A 22,251-nucleotide genomic window follows, 5' to 3' on the forward strand; every position below is an offset into this window, starting at 1 on the left:
TTAAATTATATACACAAGCACTAATATGAGTGCTCTTATGATCAAGCACTAAGACCTAATCACCAAATCCAATAAGACATTTGTTACCCCTGAAAAATGAAAAATCTATAGTTACATGTCCACAGTCACACACACAATGGGCTAGTTATGCCCCTTATTTAAAGCCTATTAAACTACAATAGATAATGGTTAAAAATAAGGGAAACACCCCATAAACAAGCCTATTTAAGAGATAATTTCATCTAAGAACAGTTACGAGATCTTTTCCACACTTAATTTTCCTCATTGCAAAACTTTCTGAGTTGAGCATTGGAGCTTTTAGGCTAGATTTATACTAGTGCCAGGCAAGCACGGACGGAGCCATTCATGGACTAGGGGGGGCAATTGCTCCCCCTAATTTAAAAATATAAATATATATATATAATTATATATTTTGGTACTAATTTTAGCAACTTTTTTTTTTTTTTGAAGAAACTAATTTTAGCAACTTCGTTCAATAAAATTACATTTTGTCCCCCTTATTGATCATTATAAGAGAAATGTTACAACTACAAACTTTTTTACAATATTTTTACAAACTATTGAGATAACAAATTCTTACTAGTTTGCATCTGGGTCCACCACTTACATCACTTTTTTATTTACTAATAACCACTAATAACAACAACAATTTGTAAAAAAGTTTGTAGATCTAGTATTTTCCTCCTTTTAAAGGCCATAAATTTTTTTTTTTATAGATCTAAAATCTAATATATATATATATATATATATATATACAAGCCCAAAATATTAGCCCAATAACAAAAATTACCGATAGGCGATAGCAAAGCTAAAAAAAGAAATTGAGACTAACCAACCAATTTTACAAAAAATAAACAACTTAGTCCTTTAAAAAACTTTAAACAAAATAATTTTATCCTTATCAACAAAAGACACGCTCTACTCACAATAAAAAAAATAAAAATTATAATAATAATAAAAGAAAACCTTTGTTGGCTAAGCAGTAGAGCTGAAAGCTGAAACCATCACATGCTGCAGCTAACAATAAAACTGTCCCCCTAACTCCAAGTCCTAGTCCATCCCTGCAGGCAAGTGTGTTCATATGGTTGGTCTACCATATACTCAACTATGTCATCAGCTGGTGTTAATTGTTAATTGTTTGTGGAAACGATTTACTTCTTAAGACAAAAGATTTTATGTTTTTAGACTAAATCAATGGATGCTAGAATCTAGATACTGAAAAGTTGTAGGTGCTGACAAGGGCAACATTAAGAGCAGCTAAGAATCATAGCGATTGAACAAACAACAACTAAGAAACCTAGTAAAGGGAAAAAAAGAGCTCATTAGGGGTGTGTGTGTGTGAGAGAGATTTTCAAATATTGCGACCTGGCCATTCCAGTTGAATTTGTCAAAAATTAGACATGCACATTTAGTCTAAGAAAGGAAGGCTAGCTATGTTCTTTATTTATTTTAAATGCATAACGAATTCATGGGTGAAATTGCTCATGATAATCACAAATATAATCAGTGAATCAAGGCTAGTTTAAAACGCTGCCGTACCTTGTTTGGCAATTGCCATAGAGCAGATGACATTGATTTAACTAGACGTTTGGCCAAAGGGAAAAGAGATCAGAAAGAAGAGAAGGAAGTGAAAAATGAAAAACCTTTCAACATAAAACAGCTGACTGGAGGAGGTCTAAATAGGCTTAAAACATGAGGAGAGACGTGTGGGAGGATTGTGATGCTTGCTTACAAGTTCAATATAAGTATATGCTTTAAGTGTTGGACTTGTTTGAAAATTATTAGTAGTAGGTATTTATACATTTTAATATAATTTTTTTCTTTTTTATGGTTTTTTTAGTTGGGCATTAGGTGAAGTAATGGAAATGGAGCCGTTGCTCTGTTCTTGTTTGGGGGCCACTGGTGGTTGGTTTAAAGGTTTTTACAGTTCTCTCTCTCTTGTAAATCTGGAGATGTAAAAGTTTCATTTACCTTCTGGAAAAAAATAAAAGTTTAGTTTTGTCTTATTAGATTCATTAGATTAAGCCAACGGGGGCTTGGCTCAGCTGGGCATGGTTCGTTCGCTCTGCCTAACATGCTCAGGTTCAATTTCCGTTACTAGCAGGAGTCCGTTGGTGGGCATCACATCCCTAAGTATGTGTGCTCTGCCCAGGGGTTTAATATAACCATAAACATCCCTATTTTTTCTTTCTCAAAAAAAGATTTATTAGATTAATACACATAAATAGTTTTGCCAACTAAGGGCTTAGCGTCAAGACGGCATAAAACCCCCCAATTACTATTTTAGATCCACTCACTCTCCAAAACCACATTTATTCATGTGGTTATTGCTAAAAAAGTTTAGGGCTTGTTTGATACGTGTATTTAAATAATAGTTTTTAGTTTTTTTTTTGGAAATACATGTGGGTGAAAAAGTGTGTAGAAATACGTGTAATGTTGTTTAAAAACTGAAAACATGTGAGTTCAAACCGGACCTTAGTAACTATAAATTGTAGGTTCTTAAATATAGGAAAATATCATATTTTGTTGGTGGTTAGAAGAGAGAGATGGGAGACAAGAGAGAGAAATATATTTTTTAGAGTGTAAAAAAATATATATTGTAAAGTGAGTTGATAAAATAAATAACTTTTTTCCGAGTGAAATATATATATATATATATATATATTTAGAAACTTGATGTGAATGTTCTAACGGGTTAAAAAAAATAGCCTCAAATTATAATTTGTTTGGAGCTCAATTTTGTCCTTTACCGTATTATTGATTAATGAGGTTTATATTTACCTCTTTGAATAAATGAATAAATGATATGTTGTGAATACACTATTAAAATATAAGATTATTATTTTTGAAGTTTTTTAATCGACAACTTCTAAGCATTTGTCATGATAGGATCAAAGACATTTTTTAAATTAGACGTTTGTTTGTTTGTTTGTTTTTTTTTTTTTTTTTTTTTTTTTTTTTTTTTTTTAGAGAAAAACTAAGAACTTTATTAAAGAAGACCAGCTATATCAACCTGAAGAACAGAAGAAAACTTAAGGGGAATCTCCTCCATCCACACAATATAATCCAAAAGATTTAGGGAATACCGAGCTAGACTAACAATTCTACGACATCTTTTAATTATAGCTATTGAAATTATAAATATTTATAAGTGTCTAAGTTATTTTGACTTACGCTTTGTTTGTTTCGATAGAAAATTTTGTGTAAAAATTTTCTATAGTTTCTATTGTTTGGTAGCATAAAAAAAATGAGTCAAAAGAAAATTATCTTTAATCAACATAAAAAGAATTATTTATTTCTAAAAATTGTTTTCCACTATTTTTTTTAAAACAATTTTATCTCACAAAAAGCTAAATGAGGAAAGTTATGATATTTAGTTTTGAATGAGATACTTTTATAGAAAATATTTTTTTAGAAAATATTATCGCTGAAACGAACCGTGCATTATATTTGTTAGGCTTTCATCTACTTTTTTTTTTTTTTTTCATTCTTCTTAGTTATTTAGCTTTGAATCACAACATATAATGGAGTAATTGTTATGTTAGAATGGTGTGAGTTTCAAATCTTCAATCCATTTTTTTTTATCACTGTACTTTTTTTTAGAAGGTTTTATCACTTTACTTAGATGATACATAAAGAATATTTATATTGTCTAATTTAATGGAGGATAATTGTATAGAGGTATTCTATAATGCCAAATTTTTTTTCTTTTTTAAAAAGAACACTATGAAGCCAATCTAAATAAGCATAAACAAAACATTTTAGGGTGATATTCGTTTATACAAAAAATAATAACATACCATAATTAGAAAGAGACCATGAAGGAATTCAAATGATAAGCTAATTATAGTGATATTATTTATGGTGCCCCGTGTTTGTGGTTTAAACCTCTTCTCCTTCTGTCCTGCTATCTACAATTCTACATATTCAAAATAGAGGAAAAGGAAGGAAAAAAAAAGAATATGAGTAAAGGCCCAACCATGATCAACCTAAGCTCAGAGCAGCTCAAGTATCTTGGGGATATTCGCATTAGCATGTGCAAAAATTTGTCTATTTTAACATAAAAATCAATTTTTTTTTTTTTTTACACTTTACATACTTTTCAAAACATCTAATAATATTAGATTATCTATTTTACATTATATTTTATTAAAATATAAAAAAATTAATTATTTTTATTTTTTCACACATAACAACTATCACTCACTCTCTTTCTTCATTCTTGGAATACGTAAAGAAAGAGTAAAAAATTAAATACAAAATGAATAATAGTGCTCGTGTAAATTTACATGGTTACTATAGCAACCATGTATTTTTATACAACTTTGCATGGCTTAATGTGGGTGAATTTCGGGCTTAATTGGCTAAAATGTAATCTTTTATTTATTTATTTTTTTTTATCTATTTTAAATTATATATACAAGCACTAATATGAGTGCTCTTATGATCAAGCACTAAGACCTAATCACCAAATCCAATAAGACATTTGCTACCCATGAAAAATGAAAAATCTATAATTACATGTCCACAGTCACACACACAATGGGGTAGTTATGCCCCTTATTTAAAGCCTATTAAACTACAATATATAATGGTTAAAAATAAGGGAAACATCCCATATATAAACAAGCCTATTTAAGAGGTAATTTCATCTAAGAACAGTTACAAGATCTTTTCCACACTTAATTTTCCTTATTGCAAACCTTTCTGAGTTGAGCATTGGAGCTTTTAGGCTAGATTTATACTAGTGCCAGGCAAGAACGGAGGAGCCATTCATGGACTAAGGGGGCAATGGCTCCCCCTAATTAAAAAAAAGAGAGAGGAAAGAATATAACTATATAATTATATATTTAGGTACTAATTTTAGCAACATTTTTTTTTTTTGGAGAAACTAATTTTAGCAACTTCGTAACTTCGTTCAATAAAATTACATTTTGTCCCCCTTATTGATCATTATAAGAGAAATGTTACAACTACAAACTTTTTTACAATATTTTTACAAACTATTGAGATAACAAATTCTTACTGGTTTGCATCTGGGTCCACCACTTATATCACTTTTTTAATTATTAATAACCACTAATAACAACAATAATTTGTAAAAAAGTTTGTAAATCTAGTATTTTCCTCCTTTTAAAGGCCATAAAATTTTTTTATAGATCTAAAATCTAAAATATATATATATATATATATATATACAAGCCCAAAATATTAGCCTAATAACAAAAATTACCAATAGGCGATAGTAAAGCTAAAAAAAGAAATTGAGACTAATCAACCAATTTTACAAAAAACAAACAACTTAGCCCTTTAAAAAACTTTAAACAAAATAATTTTGTCTATATCAACAAAATAATTTTGTCTATATCAACAAAAGATAAGCTCTACACACAATAATAAAAAAATAATAATAAAAGAAAACCTTTGTCGGCTAAGCAGTAGAGCCGAAAGCTGAAGCCATCACATGCAGCTAACAATAAAACCGCTCCCCTAACTCCAAGTCCTGGTTCTGTCCCTGCAGGCAAGTGTGTTCATATGGTTGGTCTACCATATACTCAACTATGTAATCAGCTGGTGTTAATTGTTTGTGGAAATGATTTACTTCTTAAGACAAAAGATTAAATGTTTTTAGACTAAATCAATGGATGCTAGAATCTAGATACTGAAAAGTTGGAGGTGCTGACAAGGGCAACATTAAGAGCAGCTAAGAATCGTAGCGATTGAACAAACAACAACTAAGAAACCTAGTAAAGGGAATAAAAGAGCTCATTAGGGGTGTGTGTGTGTGATTTTCAAATCTTGCGACCTGGCCATTCCAGTTGAATTTGTCAAAAATTAGACATGCACATTTAGTCTAAGAAAGGAAGGCTAGCTATGTTCTTTATTTATTTTAAATGCAGAATGAATTCATAGGTGAAATTGCTCATGATAATCACAAATATAATCAGTGAATCAAGGCTAGTTTAAAACGCTGCCGTACCTTGATTGGCAATTGCCATAGAGCAGATGACATTGATTTAACTAGACGTTTGGCCAAAGGGAAAAGAGACCAGAAAGAAGAGAAGGAAGTGAAAAATGAAAAACCTTTCAACATAAAACAGCTGACTGGAGGAGGTCTAAATAGGCTTAAAACATGAGGGGATCGGAGAGACGTGTGGGAGGATTGTGATGCTTGCTTACAAGTTCAACATAAGCATATGCTTTAAGTGTTGGACTTGTTAAACATCTCCGAGATTTATTCATGTACTAGAGAAAAGCTACAGTATGTCATGAGACAATTTGCCATATTGGTTATGCACTTATGACATTTGTCAACCCCGGATATTAATATTATTAGACCATAAAACTGAAAACAATCTTCAAGCACAAAACACTTTTCATTTATGTTCAATTTGGTACGACACTCATTGCAAAAGGCAGAATGTTCGTAAGTCACATACTAATTCACTCGTTCAAAGAATCTCGGTGAACAGTTGCACCAAAACAAAAAATGTATCCATCGAAGTGTGATCACTATAGAGCAATCTATAAAAAAATTATTTAGGAAATCAGTTTTTAAGGTTAAGAAACAATCAATGGTAGCCTTTTAAGATTCAGCAAAACAAAAAAAGAGGTAGCCTTTTAACAAAGTTTCTCTCCAAACTCATCATATATATTTATATTGCATGTTCTTATTACATCCTTAATGCTTACAAAATTTCAAGAAAATCAAAGATTAATTGTTATGTCATTAAATAAATGTTATAATTTCAAGTTTTTGTAATTTAAAATTGTATATAAAAAATAAGTTAATTGATCAAATAGTAAATAATATTTGATTTGAACGAAATTTGATATGCATGTTAAGAGCATAATGAACATGAAATTTAACGGTTGGATTTTCAAAATTCACAAAAAAAAAAAAAATATATGAGAAGTTTAAAGAGATTCTTAGTTTGGAGAGAAACTTTGTTCAATTAATAAACATTATTGTGAGCTCACTGAGCACACAAAAACTGATGAGATAAAAAAACAAAAGCATTTCTTGAAGATCCTTCCAGGAAATTGCGCATTGAGTTGTCACATTCACTCTTCTTGGACCTTCCGTAATACAAAGATAAAAGAAGTGATGTAATACAAAGATAAAAGAAGTGATAGCGAGAACATTTGTGAACACAACTTCCGTTTCAACTTTGACAGTAAATAATGAAGAAAAACTGGTGCATTTATATGAAAATAATAGACTATCACTCATAATTTGTTTAGAAAAAAATCCCATTATGGACCTAAACTGAAGTACATTCTACTTAGAAGCCCAACGAAATGCAAGTGTGATGTTACTGTGACACTATTCAATATGTATAGGGCCGAACTTCTTGACTGGCCCATGCATGTATACCCTAGTTTTAAAATCTTGCTTCATAGGATTCTCTAGTCCTAATGGCTGGCTTGCAAAACGAAAACATCTTTATCAGACAAGACATTGATAGTAGCGGACCTGACATTGATAGTAGCGGACCTGCATTCTCTATAGCCTATAGTCTATTCTAATGCATATTTTATTCATATTGCAAAAAATCAAAAAGCAGTGCGGGCCCAGATCTCTTTTCCAATCAGATAATGTGTGCACCTTACCTTACGCATGTGATTTTGGAAGGACCTTATAAACACAATTCGTGTAAAATCACGTCCTCATGTCTTCACGTCACGTGCATGAGTCTGTTAGTTGGGTTGGTTGGTGCTAATTGATGACCTTTGTGCCCACAACTAGTCACCTAAATATTCCCAAGTCAACAAAATTTCTAAATAAATTACCAACCATTTAAAAAAAAAATTTGTTACAACTTACAACAATTGAGCAAAGGAGGAAATCTCATTTTAAAGTAGATCAAATCCATGCTAAAAGGTTTGTTTTAGTGAAGATTCAAAACTACAAAACTTTAGACCGTTAGTGATGGGCCGGATTTGCCCCAAACTATAACCTATGGCCATATATCGTTCACATGGGTTATCTAATAAATGAACTTAAATTTTGATGAGTTCAAATTTAAACTGATCCGTGATGAGTTGTCAAGATTATTAGTGAACTTATTTAAGATGAATAATTTAGTGTTTATGAGTTGTCAAGATTATTAGTAGAGTAGCCTAATATATATATATATATATATATCAGTGGAGTGATTTTTTTTTTTTTTTTTTTGAAATGATATTAGTGGAGTGATTTAAGTTGAATGGTTGAGTGTTTTTAGGATCCATTATTCTGATAGTAGGTATAATCTACTTATATTCAAAAACTCCTATAACAGTCAAATTATGCTAGACTAGAGAAAAAAATAACATATTTATAGTTTTTGTGAGTGCTCTCTCAAATAGACGATCTCTCTTTAGGGACACCATTAATAGTTCCTGGAATTTGAAGCGTGGAATATACTTGAATTTCTTCCAAAAGGTGGAGAGATCATGATAATGAGTTTGTAAAGCAAACAAGGAGCAAAATTCAACAAGTGAATTGTCCATTCTACCAAAGAATATGTCTATATGACCCATTAAATTATTTTACACAAACAATCTAATTTTGATAACAAAAATTATCTTAATATGAACTCAGATAAAATTGATATTTCTCTAATCACAACAAATTGTATCTAAGCCATGGACCAATTATTATATGACAAAAAATGGGTTGTTCAAATAAACCCGACCCGAACCCATCCAAATCAATCTAATTTCCTACTTGTCGGCACGATAATACATTATGGTAGGCCACAAATATAGGCCTATAGTTACTCTAACCCAAACCAAAGCAAACGTGCAACGAAGTGGACCCAAAAAAATTACCGTGGGCCTAGACCCCTCCCATGGTCCCACACCCACTCACCAAGCATGCGCACATTAGCTCATTCTACTCCACTTCCGCACTTTCCAACAGGAGCGTACGTTAGCCCATTCACCAAATAAGGGATAGGTGCGCACTGCGAAGTGCTTCAAACCCGGAAAAATAGTGTGCCCGGTTTACACCCGACACGTTTCACCGCAAAAGAAAAAGAAAAAGAAAAAGATAAAGAAAAAGAGAAGAAAAGAAAAGAAAAGAAAGGAAAATTAAAATATTATTTTTTGGTTCTCATTTTCATTTTAACACTTAAAAGTTCTCTTCAAGTTTGGATTATTTTCGTTTTGATTCTTTATGCATCAAAGTTTTTTATTTGAACTGTATTCATGCTTGATTTAGTTTTTTTTGGTTTGTTTTTCTATATTTCAAAATTTTCATTTTGATAGTTTGAAAATGAACATTTATCGGGTCAAAATGATTTAGAGAAATTTGATGGTTTTACAAATCATCATCTAATGAGTTAGAGAGTTAAACTGATTTAGGTTTAGAGAAATTTGATGGTTTTATAAATCATCAAGTAATAAGTTAGAGAGTTTCTAAACTAATTTGAACCTTTATGTATCGAAGTTTTTAATTTGAACCTTATTCATGCTTGATTTAGTTTTTGAGAAATAATATGTTCACAATATTTTTATAATAAATATTAAGTGGCAGGTTGTTACTGATTGTTATTGTTGGGTTAAAAAAGTAATCTCAGTGCTAAATTTAAATTTGAACCAATAACAACTAACCACCTATGATTTGTTGTAAAAATATTGTGGACGTAACACTTCTCTTAGTTTTTTGTTTATCTTTCTATATTTCAAAATTTTCATTTTGATAGTTTGAAAATGAACATTTATCGGGTCAAAATGGTTTAGAGAAATTTGATGGTTTTATAAATCATCATCTAATAAGATAGAGAGTTAAACTGATTTAGATTTAAAGAAATTTGATGGTTTTATAAATCATCATCTAATAAGTTAGAGAGTTAAACTAATTTAGGTTTAAAGAAATTTGATAGTTTTATAAATTATTAGGTAATAAGTTAGAGAGTTTCTAAACTGATTTGAACCTTTATGTATCAAAGTTTTAATCTGAACCTTATTCATGTTTGATTGTGTTTTTTTTTTTTTTTTTTTTTTTTTTTTTTTTTGTCTTTCTATATTTAAAAAATTTTATTTTGGCAATTTGAAAATAAACATTCATCGGGTCAAAATGGTTTATAAATTATCATGTAATAAGTTAGAGAATTAAATTGATTTAGGTTTAGAGAAATTTGATGGTTTTATAAATTACCAGGTATAAATTTAGAGAATTTCTGAACTAATTTGAACCTTATTCATGTTTGACTTAGTTTTTTTGTTTATCTTTCTATATTTCAAAATTTTCATTTTACAGTTTAAAAATGAACATTCACTGAGTCAAAATGGTTTATAGAAATTTGATGGTTTTATAAATTATCATGTAATAAGTTGGATGGTTTCTAAACTAATTTAAGTTAAGAAAAATTTGATGGTTTTATGAATTATCAGGTAATAAGTTAGAGAATTTCTATACTGATTTAGATAAGAACTTTAACAAATTTTTAAACATAAAAGGTCAATATAAATATAAAAATAAATCAACAATAAATTGTTAAATTAGAAGGAATATTTGGTATATATACTTAAAAATTAAAAATTATTATTTAAAAATATGTGTAAAAATATATATAGGTGATAAAATATATGAAAACACGTATGATATTATTTAAAAATTGAAAATTATAGTTTGCAACATGTCCAAAACACTCTCGGGATTTTCGAAAATAATTAAAATAAAAGAGCTAGGCGTTCTTACTTCTTCTTAGTCCATAAATTCCGAAAATACCCTCCAATCTCTGTGTGCGTGTTCCTGGTTTTTTTTTTTTTTAGTTGAGAAACTGCGTCTGCCTATTCAAATCTCTTTTTTTTTTTTTTTTTCTTTCCATTTGGGATCAGCCTCTCGCTCTCGCTTTAATGCTTTAGCGAAACCTGTGCTGTGCCTCTGTGAGAGAGAGAGAGAGAGAGAGCAATTTTTCATCTCCTATTTGTTAAAGAGTGCATGGAGGAGGATAATCATCCTCATCATCTAAGACATCATCATCATCAAGATCACAACTTCCCGGAGAGGAAGGGGCAAAAGCGTAAACTGGAAGTAGAAGATGAAATCATCGAAGAAGAGGAAGAAGATGAGCGAGGCGGCGGCGGCGGAGGCGTCGGAGGAGAGATCTCCGGCCCTCCCTCCGGCGACGCCAAGCAAGCTCTACTCTGCGAGGTCGCTGCTCAGGTCACTGTCCTCAACTCCTCTTTCTCTTGGAGAGAGCCCGATCGCTCCGCCGCCAAACGCGCCACTCACGTCCTCGCCGAACTCGCCAAAAACGGTAATTTTCCCCCCGATCTCACTCTCTCTGATCTTCTTCAGGAGTAGAAACAGTTTCTTTTGCTTTGAATTTTTGGAATTTATGGAGATTTTTGGATTTTGTGTGTGTGTGGTGCAGAGGAAGTGGTTAACGTGATTGTTGAAGGCGGCGCAGTACCGGCTTTGGTGAAGCATCTACAAGCGCCGGCTTGTAGTGAAGGTGAGCGGAGTTCGAAGCCTTACGAGCATGAAGTCGAGAAAGGAAGTGCTTTTGCGCTAGGGCTTCTTGCTGTGAAGGTAACTTGGTTTTTTCTTTGATTTTACTTAATTTTTGTTTAATTAGGTCAATTATGTTGGTTTGGTGTGAATTGAAGTTGTTGCTAATTGCTTGTTGTGAAGATTGAAAAATTTCAGTTACTTAATTTCGTTTAATTTAAGTATATACGCTCTTGATTTCGTGTCGATTTATACAATTTGGTGTGAATTGAAGTTGTTGCTAATTGCTTGCTGTGAAGGTTGAAAATTTTAGTGTTTAAGCAACTAATATTACTGTATAGTTACTAACAGATGAAGAATATAATGAATGATTGTTGGAAATTTATTATAGCAATAAATCAGTTAGTTAGGGTAGGTTGACAGCTAGGGTAAATTAATTTAGTGACTATTATGAATGGTTCCACTACAAATAATGTGTTGGTGTGTGATGGAAAAGAATACGTGTGACTGAGCCTGACTAGTCTGTTGAGGATCCATGGCCAACCCGAAAATTTTGGGACTAGGCATGGTTGTTGTTGTTGTTGCTTAAATCGGTTCGTTAGTGTGGCTCTTCTTACTTCATAGCTTGCACGTGCTAGCTACTTTTTTAAGCCATAAGTAGGATTTTTGATGTTCGAATTTTGTAAGAATGATATGAAAGGATACATGGAAGACAAATTTAATGGAGCAAGAGTCTTAAAAGTGGCAAGCATTTGTGACAGTTCAAATATAGAAAGGGGCATTGTTTGGAAATTCCCTGGGAAGTGTTTGCATTTAGTTTCATTAAGGTATTTCTTTATATAAAAGAATATGTTCTAAATCTTGAATGCTGCATTTTTCAAATGGAGGTCACTGGCACACTGCATGGTAGAAATTTTTGCTGGTGATCCTAAGACATTACTTTCGGTGGTTGCTCCAACTTTTGTTCGTATTTTTTTGACAAGTAAAAGATTTTATTGTAGTAGATACTTCATAATCAATACAAAACGCAAGATAGCCTAAAGATTTGTAACCAAAGAATGACATGCAAAAGAGAGCGAATTAGCAAACACTGCAAGAGTACCACTGTACTGAGGCCCAAAATGGAAAGGTTCAACTGCACTTCTGAAACTTCCATTCAACTTTATTAGATGTCAAAGCATTTTCTTAATTTATTAGTAAACAAAGATTTAGCTATACTTTGTGTAATATTCGTTTAAACATGATAATCAATCTATGATGTGTCCAAATATGTTGGTTTTCAATGTTGATTTGTACTCCTTTTTTTTGGAATTTATGTATATCTCATTAGATATTTTAGTTTGTGATCACTCCTATTTGAAAAGGAAAAAAAGAAAGTAGAATAAAAACGAAAGAAAAGTTGCACTATGTTTTATTTTTTGTTATAATTGCTATTAACAAACAAGACGGAACCTTCAAGGCCCCAAAGTCATGGTGGAGAAAAGAAAGAGAACACCAATCATTAGCAGTAACCTTAATAAAATAGAAACAAAAATCTAATTAATTGATATGCAAGTGTTCAAAGTCACTGAAAAGAGAAGGTAGCAGGTTGTCTAGCCAAAACTTTGTACCCTTGTTACAGCTAAACTGAAATAGCCACTTTGTAAAATCTGTATGGAAGGAAGCCCATATATCCCTTTTGTGGTTTTCTTGAAGTTTATAAGACCAGGTGCTTTAAAAAACTCTCTCTCTCATGGTTTATGCTGTACGTTTTCGGACCTGATATATTCTTATCAGTAAAAATGATGCTGTGATTCAAGTGTTTAATTGTTCTTTATGGTGCCTCTCTAAGTAGTTTTCAGACCTGATAAAATTCTTGGATTTTTTTTTGGGTGTTTTGTTTTTTGAATTAACTAAGTGTGATTTAAGCATTTTCTATCCACTGTAGGAGACTGTTGGTTATTTGTCAATGGCAACTGTTTTCAGTATTAACACTGGGTTTATTTCAGTTTAGCTTTATTGGCACATGAAGCATTTATGAATAATGACTGTAGAAAATGTCAAAAGTGTGCTGTTCAGTGAGAAACTACGTTACTGAACTTATTGTGCTGTTTTGGTGGGGTAGATGCTCTCCCTTGGGTGGGTTACATTTTGCCATTTGTATTGATTGAAGTTGATGATGCCTTGTTGTGTGTTGTCTCAGCCATGTTTCTGTTTTTTGGTATATCATGATCTTCTCTTAATGATGGTCACATTGTCAGCTCTTGTGTGACTTTTTGAATTCTAATGTGTTTTCAGCCTTAAAAAACCGGCAGTTAACCTGTAGTCTAATTATATTTTTCGTGTTATCTGTTACCAGCCTGAGCATCAACAGCTTATAGTTGACACTGGTGCATTGTCATATCTTGTGGATCTGTTAAAGAGGCACAAGGAGGGTTCTAGTTCTCGTGCTGTGAATAGTGTTATTCGTCGAGCTGCTGATGCTATCACCAACCTTGCTCATGAAAATAGCAGCATCAAAACCCGTGTCAGGTTTGCTTCTCTTTGTGCTACAGCTTTGTATTCAGCATCATCATTCTTATTACTGTTATTATTTTTTATGACCATATGGAGTGGATATATGTATATACAGGATGGAAGGTGGGGTTCCACCTCTTGTTGAATTGCTTGAATTCACTGATACAAAGGTGCAAAGAGCTGCTGCTGGGGCACTGCGAACCCTGGCATTTAAAAACGATGAAAACAAGAATCAGGTTAGGTCTTTCTTTCATTAAAAAATTGGATATCTGAAGTTGAACATCATTAAACCATATAGCATCATGACTTCGCAGATTGTTGAATGCAATGCACTTCCTACCCTCATTCTGATGCTTCGATCTGAAGATACTGCTATACATTATGAAGCGGTAGGTTCTTTTGAGGATGCAATTTATATTATAAACTACAGTTGTGTGGAATTTGGTGTTTGCACTTCCCATTTTCTGCAGCATTGAGATCTTTTTCATGGGTTGCAGGTTGGTGTGATCGGAAATCTGGTGCACTCATCTCCAAACATAAAGAAAGAAGTTCTTCAGGCTGGAGCTCTGCAACCTGTTATTGGATTACTTAGGTGTGTCGCAATCTTGAATTCTTTTCATTATTTATGGGTATCTTTTTCAACAGAAACAAATTATAGGGTAAAAAGATAGTCATTTTGTTTTGCAACTTCTAAGTTTTTATATTGTATGACAGTTCGTTGTGTTCTGAGAGTCAAAGGGAGGCAGCCTTGTTACTTGGACAATTTGCTGCAACTGATTCTGATTGCAAGGTGGACAATATATTTTCCTTTTTACTTTATTATTCATTTCTAGAGTAAAAAAAGCTTCTCCTTTGTTTTGTTGCCAAGAAGACTGTGGAAATTAGAACAAATGATCTGCTAATGACTTTTTCAGGTCGTGATGGTTGTTTATAACTCCAAATGTTTGTCACCTGTCTTCTTAGTTAATAAGCAGTGAATCAGCTTTGCATGATGATTAATTTGGCTTATTATTTTTCCTTTTCCTTTAAATCTTCTGAGATGAAGTTTCAATTGTTATAATTTGTTATACCCCCCCCCCCCCCCTTCCTCTTTTATATTGAAAAAGTGTGAATTCTGCAGGTTCACATTGTACAGAGGGGTGCTGTCAAACCTTTGATTGAGATGCTTCAATCTTCTGATGTTCAGCTTAGGGAAATGTCAGCCTTTGCATTGGGGAGGTTGGCACAGGTTATCATTTGTCTAAGTTTGTTTACTTTCACTAAATCACAAATCATAGATGCTACTTACTGATTATAAGTGGCCATTGCATTTGTGCAGTGGATGATTTCTTTTTTTCCTAGAAATTACTTTTGGATTTGTGCATTTACATGATCATATTTGGTGAATCATCATGTTTTGGGAAAATCTTAATTTCATTGGAAGATTATATGTTTGAGCAGATGAAGTCATTCTTAAACTGATCATCATATGGAAATTATTCTACTATCTCCTACAGTTACAAGTTCTTCAGGTTTCTAAAATTATTGGAATATTTGCTTGTTTATTTGTTCAATATTTTAATTGGTAAGTCACATGCACCCAGTGGGTTTCGAATCCACAACCTCACCCTCCACTTTGATCAAATGACAGAATGAATGTTTGCTTGTTTATGTTTTCTATCGCTTTCTATTTATTGTGTTCTTCCTCCTACTGAAGTTCTCTGCATGCTAGCGAAAAAATCTTTTCATGGCCATAAATAAGTTCAAGTCTTTCTCAGGCTGTGGTGTCTTGAAGTTAAAAAAAAAAAAAAAAATTGAAATACACATGACACTGAGCAAGACTCTACTAATTTGGTATATGGTTGCCTAATGCTTGTTTTCTGCAATATATCACATGTATAACACTTATTGCATTCTTATTGCTAAATGAATTTTTTGGATTGAAAAGAATCTCTACTTTCAGGACACACACAACCAAGCTGGTATTGCTCATAATGGTGGTTTGGTGCCATTACTGAAGCTTCTGGATTCCAAAAATGGGTCTTTGCAACATAATGCTGCATTTGCTCTCTATGGCCTAGCAGACAATGAGGTTTGTTATAACCTACGAATCTTTATAATTATTGTGGCTCAATACCTTGAATTGCTTCAACATGTTATTTAAAACCATTGTAATAATTATCGTGTTTATTCATTTCTCCTGTAGGATAATGTGTCTGATTTTATTAGGGTGGGAGGCGTTCAGAAGCTGCAGGATGGAGAGTTTATAGTTCAAGTATGTTTGTGCTTCTATTCAGTTTACTAAAATTAGCTGTGTTTATTAGGTTTTCTCTAAATTTCTTTTGCTGCTGATGCCATATTGCAGACAAGAACATAACACGATTTCTTGTTAATCATGATGACTATAAGAATCTGGGTATATTGCTGTTTTTTTTTTGGGGCTGGGGCATATCTTAATGAAATAGAGTTGATAAATTTACTTGCAGGCAACAAAAGATTGTGTAGCCAAGACATTGAAAAGATTAGAGGAGAAGATTCATGGACGGGTTAGTGTCTTCTTATATTGTTACTTTCAATCTGTTGTTGTCTTCTGCAATGCCAGTCATGATTGTAATTTTTTGTTCTTATGCATCCATAAATATCTATGATCAATATGTTCGAGATTTTAATCCCTTAATTTTCTCAATGTAGGTCTTGAACCATCTGTTATATCTTATGCGTGTAGCAGAGAAGGCTGTCCAAAGACGAGTTGCTTTGGCTCTTGCCCATCTTTGTTCCCCAGATGACCAGAGAACCATATTTATTGATAACAATGGCATGTCAACCCTCAGTAATCTCCTCCATCTATTTTAATCTGTTTTTTCCTTGCACAGAAATTCCTTTGGTAATTGTGTTGATGCTGTTCTAAAGTTGCTAATACAACACATTCTTGCAGGGTTGGAGTTGCTCCTTGGGCTTCTTAGTTCTTCTAGCCCTAAGCAGCAACTTGATGGTGCTGTGGCTCTATACAGGTTGTCCAATAAAGCCATGGCTCTTTCTCCTGTTGATGCAGCTCCCCCATCTCCAACACCACAGGTAGGTTTCCTTTGTTAACTCTTGTTTTCTTCATGCTTTCTATCATATGACAAATTGTATCTATGTGGCTAAAACTTGATATAGGGCTAACATGGTTTGAGAAAAGTTATAAATGCAAATTTCTATGGGTTTGGTTAGTGATTTGTTAGATCTAATTGGTGCATCCTCTTAAATTTAGGGTTTTTCAATTGTTGGACAATAGGTTGTTTGCTTACAATCTCAACTCAACAGAACTAAACTAAGCCCTAATTAAGGGGTGTGCTTATTGTTAATGCAGTGTTAGGGATTATTTCATTCTAAGGGCACATTTGGTATACTGAATGAGGATTACGACAAGAATTGTAATCTTTATTACTGGGAATAAAATATGTGAACAACTTGATTTCTGAGACCTCTTGCATTGCATTACCATAACGAAAATGAAAATGAATTAAAAAAAGGAGAAATTGCTCGTGATTTTGAAAATAGAATAACTAAGCCTATTCAAAAGTTTGGTTGAGTTGTAATATTAGAATAAAAATAATATTTCTTTAAAAATATCTTACACATGCAATTATATTTCTTTAAAAATAATATTTTTTACATTTGAGAGAGAGATGAGTTATTTTTTTATGTTTATTATTATTTTTTTTAATTCGTGAATGTGAAAAGTTTGTTTATTTGAAAATATATTAATTTTAGAAATTATTGCACTTACTAAAGAATAACTATTACGACCATTTTAGAGAGGAATAATTATCCCTCATTTTAAAGAATAGTTATTCATAGGGAACGACTATTCCTTGTAATAAAAACATAACCAAACTAAAGTATGGTTAAACCATAGGAATAACTATTACATTACAGTGCCTATTACAGACTATCAAACATGTCCTAACTGAATCAATGATTCCACTACTCTCTTTAAAATGCTTTCGGGACTTTAATGCTGTGCTAGTACTCCTTTGGCATCATAATATTAGTAAAATTCTTATAAGAATGCACTACAGGATTTTTTTTAAGGACTTACCAGGCTCCAGCCTAACATTTTATAAATGGGTTGAAATTAATAAAAGTTTGGTATTTTGGTATGTTGTTTTCTTCTGCTTGTCTTTATTCTGAGTTTCTAAAATGGTGGACAATGTGCTATTAAATTAGATTGACAATCTGTTTTGGGTATGTAGTGTCATTTAGGAGATTCCAGCAAGTCAAAAAAAAGAAGAAAAAGAAAAAGAAAAATGTGCCTACTCCTGTGGTGCATGTGCATCTCCTGCATGAATGCTGGGTCATGGCAGCTCCAACTTCTATGCATTTTGTTTCATGCATGAGGGTTTTCTTTGAATAACTATAATGATGATAATTCTTTTCTGCAGGTCTATTTAGGGGAGCAATATGTAAACAATGTTACATTATCTGACGTTACATTTCTAGTTGAAGGTTTGAAAATGATTTATTTTCATATAATTTTGCCTACTTCAAGCTGCATTACATGTTTTGGAGAAAGTAATGTGCTTGCCACAATGAAAATTTTGTTGGCATGAATGACCCCTTTGAGTTCTTAGGTGTGCTTCCTGTTTCTATTACAGGTAAACGGTTTTATGCTCATAGAATCTGCCTGCTTGCTTCTTCAGATGCATTTCGTGCAATGTTTGATGGTGGTTACCGGGTAAGATTTATACATCATGTTTAATCATATATCATTCTGCTAACAAATCAGAAGCTGCTAACAAAGGGACCTTGCCAAGCTGCTAACAAATCACAAAGCCTCTGAGGCATAACCAATAGAAGAACAAACAAACTCCACACCATTGTCCATAACTCATATGATATGGGACAGTGAAGAAGGAGATGATCCACCGATTCCCCACTCGTTTTACAAATATAGCACTAATAGATAATAATAATGCCTCTCTTCTGTAAATTTTCTGTAGTCAAATTCTTTCCTAAGGCAGTAGTCCATGAAAAGAAAGCTACCCTAGGAGGAATCTTATTAGGGGTAAAATCTTGCTAAATGGGGGTAATAAATCTTTTTGATCTGTTTGGTAAGAAACTGAAATGCGCCTTTGGGGATGAGAATCACGTATTTAAAATGGCAGGGGGTGCATTTTTAAGGAGCACTTAAGAAGACTGATTGGGCAGTGGGCACTTAAAAAGCAAAGCAGTAAATTATCCTTAGTCCCTGTTTGGTAAAAATAGCCCTGATTTTTTATGAAAATTCGGAGCTTACCTGTGACGTCATTCATTGTTTAATAAAATAAACCAGATCTGCTGCAGCCCACAACAAAAACCTCCTTCACTGAAGCTCATTGTTCCCCAAAACCATTGCCATCAAAGCTTACCAGACTCGATCTCTTGCCATCTCAATTGAAACCCAAAACCACCAGCACTGGAGGTCACTCACCTGACAGATCTATCACCATCTCAACTGAAGCCTAAAACCACAGCCACTGAAGCTCATTGGACCCACTCTATTGCCATCTCAATCAAAACCCAGAACCACCACTACCTCAAGGCAGCTCTTACGTAGGGTGAGAGGAAGAAGAAAGTTGAAGAAGTGAGGGAGAGAAGGGTGGTGGCTGAAAAGGAGATGAGATGAACATGAAAAAGAGAGGGAGAGAGACTGATGGGGCAAATGATTGAAAACCCCCCCAAAAAAAACCCTTTAGATATTAGGTTTTCCTTTCTGGTAATCTGATCCTCAAACAGCACCAGACTATTGTCAGCCAAACATTCAGATGATTGAATGCTCTTTGGCTTTTTTAAATAGCCTGTTTTCATTTATCAATTATTTAAACTGCAGCTTCTTCAAAAAGCTTTACCGAACTCATGTGAAGTCAGTTGTTCAACTTGTGTGAATGTATGTTTATTCATATGCATATTATAATTTATTCCTGTTTACCTATATTACAGGAAAAGGATGCCAGGGACATAGAGATTCCAAATATTAAATGGGACGTTTTCGAGTTGATGATGAGGTATAATGGATACCGTAGCTTGCTTTTTGATGAAAGCTGTGTACAATGAGTATTCATAATTTACTTACCGTTCATTTTCTCCAGATTCATATACACTGGATCTGTAGACGTTACATTGGATATTGCACAAGATCTCCTCAGAGCTGCTGATCAGTATCTCTTGGAGGGGCTTAAGCGACTTTGCGAGTATAGTATTGCACAGGTGAGCAATGAATGTTGGTTTACACACTTAAGCGCACGCACAGTTTAGGCCTTTTTGAATTGTATAGTGGATTTCTTATGACTATCTAATATAAATCTCAGGATATATCATTGGAGAATGTGTCAAGCATGTACGAACTTTCAGAAGCCTTCCATGCAATGTCATTGAGGCACACGTGCATCTTGTTTATCTTGGAGCAATTTGATAAATTGAGTGATAGGGCAGGGTATGTGTTCCTTTCAACCTGTCTCTTTTCCTGCTTTTCTCAAATCATTCATTAGCAATTTGAAAGAATCTAACATTTATAATGTTGCTTCTTTTACTATAAAAAAACGGAGGAAAAAGTTCTAAATAATTTTGAGAACCATTCTTGAGTTTTATGGGAGGTAATCTGATAGAATATGATACTTCTGGGGACCTAAAAGGCGAGAAGACCTCTTAAGTAGGTTGAGGTGAGGTAAAACCAAATTCTGGTCTAGTCCCACATTGCCTAGGTAGGGGGAGGTCCTGTGCCTTATATGGAGACCTTAGACTCTAATTGGCATGAAGCCTTTTAAAACTGTGACAGGCAATCCAAAGTGGTCAATATCACGTTAATGATGAGTTGGGGTGTGACAGAATGGTGTATCAGAGCTTAGGCTTGAGATTTTGGAGGCTTATACCACCCTAGTGGTGGTATTGTAGGTTAAATTTTTTGTTTCTGTGGGTAAGTAGAATTTTGTATTTATTAATGAACACAAGTGTGGGACTTGGGGGTTATAAGAGTGCTTTTCTCATGCTTTCACATGGTTCTGGCTGTGTTATTTCTTGTGATGTTAGTTTGCTCACTGGAATTAGTTGAGGTCTTTACATCAAATTGTATTCCTTCTGCTGTAACCAATGCAGCCGAGAAAAAAATTGATGAGGCATGCTGATAGTTGTAAAGGTGAAATTTTGAAATGGTTATGCTTTCCTGCACAATGTTAGAATGAGATCCTATTGGATATGGTGGATGTATATATATATATATATATATATATATATATACACACATATGCACACACTTAGAAAGAAGAAAAGAGGGAGAAATTAGAATAGTGAATGAGAAAAAGAGGAGGAAAGGCACCCATGGCTAAAATTAACGTTACATCCTGATACATATTAGCTGGATAGTAGAGAGGATTTGTTTTGGTATTTGGTATGAATGAGACCAAGAGAGACCAATTAAGAAGTCAAATCAAACTGTTATGTTATATATTGTTACAAGAATAGTGACAAAGTCCATGATTGTTAGAAACCCATGAGCTGTAACGCATTCTAGATAAACATAAGTTAGGATCCTGAATTTTCACTTGGCAAGCCATAGTTTTGAATTTTGATAATGTCATTTCTTGTTTAGAATGATAGAAAATTCATATCCAACATCACATAAAAAATAAACTCCAATTTGTTCTTGTCATCTGCTCAAATTGTCCTTATGCTGGAATTTGCAGGCACTCGCACTCTCATCTGATCCAGCGTATAATACCAGAGATCCGTAATTACTTTGCTAAAGCACTTACTAAGCATAATTCACATAACATGCGGCTGTAGATTACTGCCCTTCTATTCTTGATCTCTAACCAAATGTGTACAGAAATGGTAGTTCTTGTTGTTGAGCCGGTGGAAGGTTCTAATTTGTTGATTGTAGTGAGGCTCGTAATCTTTCTGTGATGCCAGAGTCCTGTTGCTTGTGATCACGCTGTGAGTTTCTTCTGTAACGCCATTGTCTTAGATATTGAGGGGAATATGACCATGATCATATTGTCATTCATGCACTGATGGTTATTTGACTTCAAAGTGTAGTCCCAAGTGTAGTGAATTTGGCATTCCCTGAAAGATGCTTTTTTGTGCAATAATAATACGTTGCTTGATTTCTCTTTGAACAGTATCTTTATGGTATTACCACTGATTTCTTCTGTATCCAGAAATTGATTGGAAAAAAATTATCAACCGGGCCACTGAAATTACCAGGTTCTTCAATGCTAGAAATAGTATTCCGTCTCCCATAAAAAAAAGAAAAAAAGAAAAAAGAAATAGTATTCCGTCAAACCTTGAGA

General features: G+C 33.2%; 1 protein-coding gene across 2 annotated transcripts; it reads left to right on the forward strand.

Annotated features, from left to right (window-relative positions):
• Positions 1-10,809: 10,809 nt before the first annotated feature.
• LOC115994306 (ARM REPEAT PROTEIN INTERACTING WITH ABF2) lies at positions 10,810-22,082 on the forward strand. 2 transcript variants are annotated; one of them, XM_031118399.1, is made up of 19 exons: positions 10,810-11,273; positions 11,391-11,548; positions 13,806-13,978; positions 14,079-14,199; positions 14,278-14,352; positions 14,461-14,555; positions 14,678-14,753; positions 15,084-15,191; positions 15,906-16,034; positions 16,149-16,217; positions 16,429-16,488; positions 16,634-16,772; positions 16,878-17,017; positions 18,370-18,433; positions 18,583-18,662; positions 19,907-19,971; positions 20,056-20,173; positions 20,275-20,399; positions 21,646-22,082. In XM_031118399.1, the coding sequence occupies exons 1-19, from the start codon at positions 10,955-10,957 to the stop codon at positions 21,743-21,745; spliced, it is 2,214 nt and encodes a 737-aa protein (XP_030974259.1). In that variant the 5' UTR covers positions 10,810-10,954; the 3' UTR covers positions 21,746-22,082. The 2 variants fall into 2 exon arrangements, with proteins under 2 accessions (XP_030974259.1, XP_030974260.1); XM_031118400.1 differs by having other exon boundaries at positions 16,634-16,757.
• The last annotated feature ends 169 nt before the right edge of the window (positions 22,083-22,251 follow it).

This window comes from Quercus lobata, chromosome 6, assembly GCF_001633185.2.
Source record: "Quercus lobata isolate SW786 chromosome 6, ValleyOak3.0 Primary Assembly, whole genome shotgun sequence".
NCBI lineage: Eukaryota > Viridiplantae > Streptophyta > Magnoliopsida > Fagales > Fagaceae > Quercus > Quercus lobata.

What these genes read in the sequence shown, in the direction of transcription:
- LOC115994306 (XM_031118399.1), top strand. Translation starts at nt 10,955, where the DNA reads ATGGAGGAGGATAATCATCCTCATCATCTAAGACATCATCATCATCAA. An exon ending in CGTTACATTTCTAGTTGAAG is followed by an intron (nt 18,434 to 18,582) that starts GTTTGAAAATGA and finishes TTTCTATTACAG; the next exon opens with GTAAACGGTTTTATGCTCAT. An exon ending in AAATTGAGTGATAGGGCAGG is followed by an intron (nt 20,400 to 21,645) that starts GTATGTGTTCCT and finishes TGGAATTTGCAG; the next exon opens with GCACTCGCACTCTCATCTGA.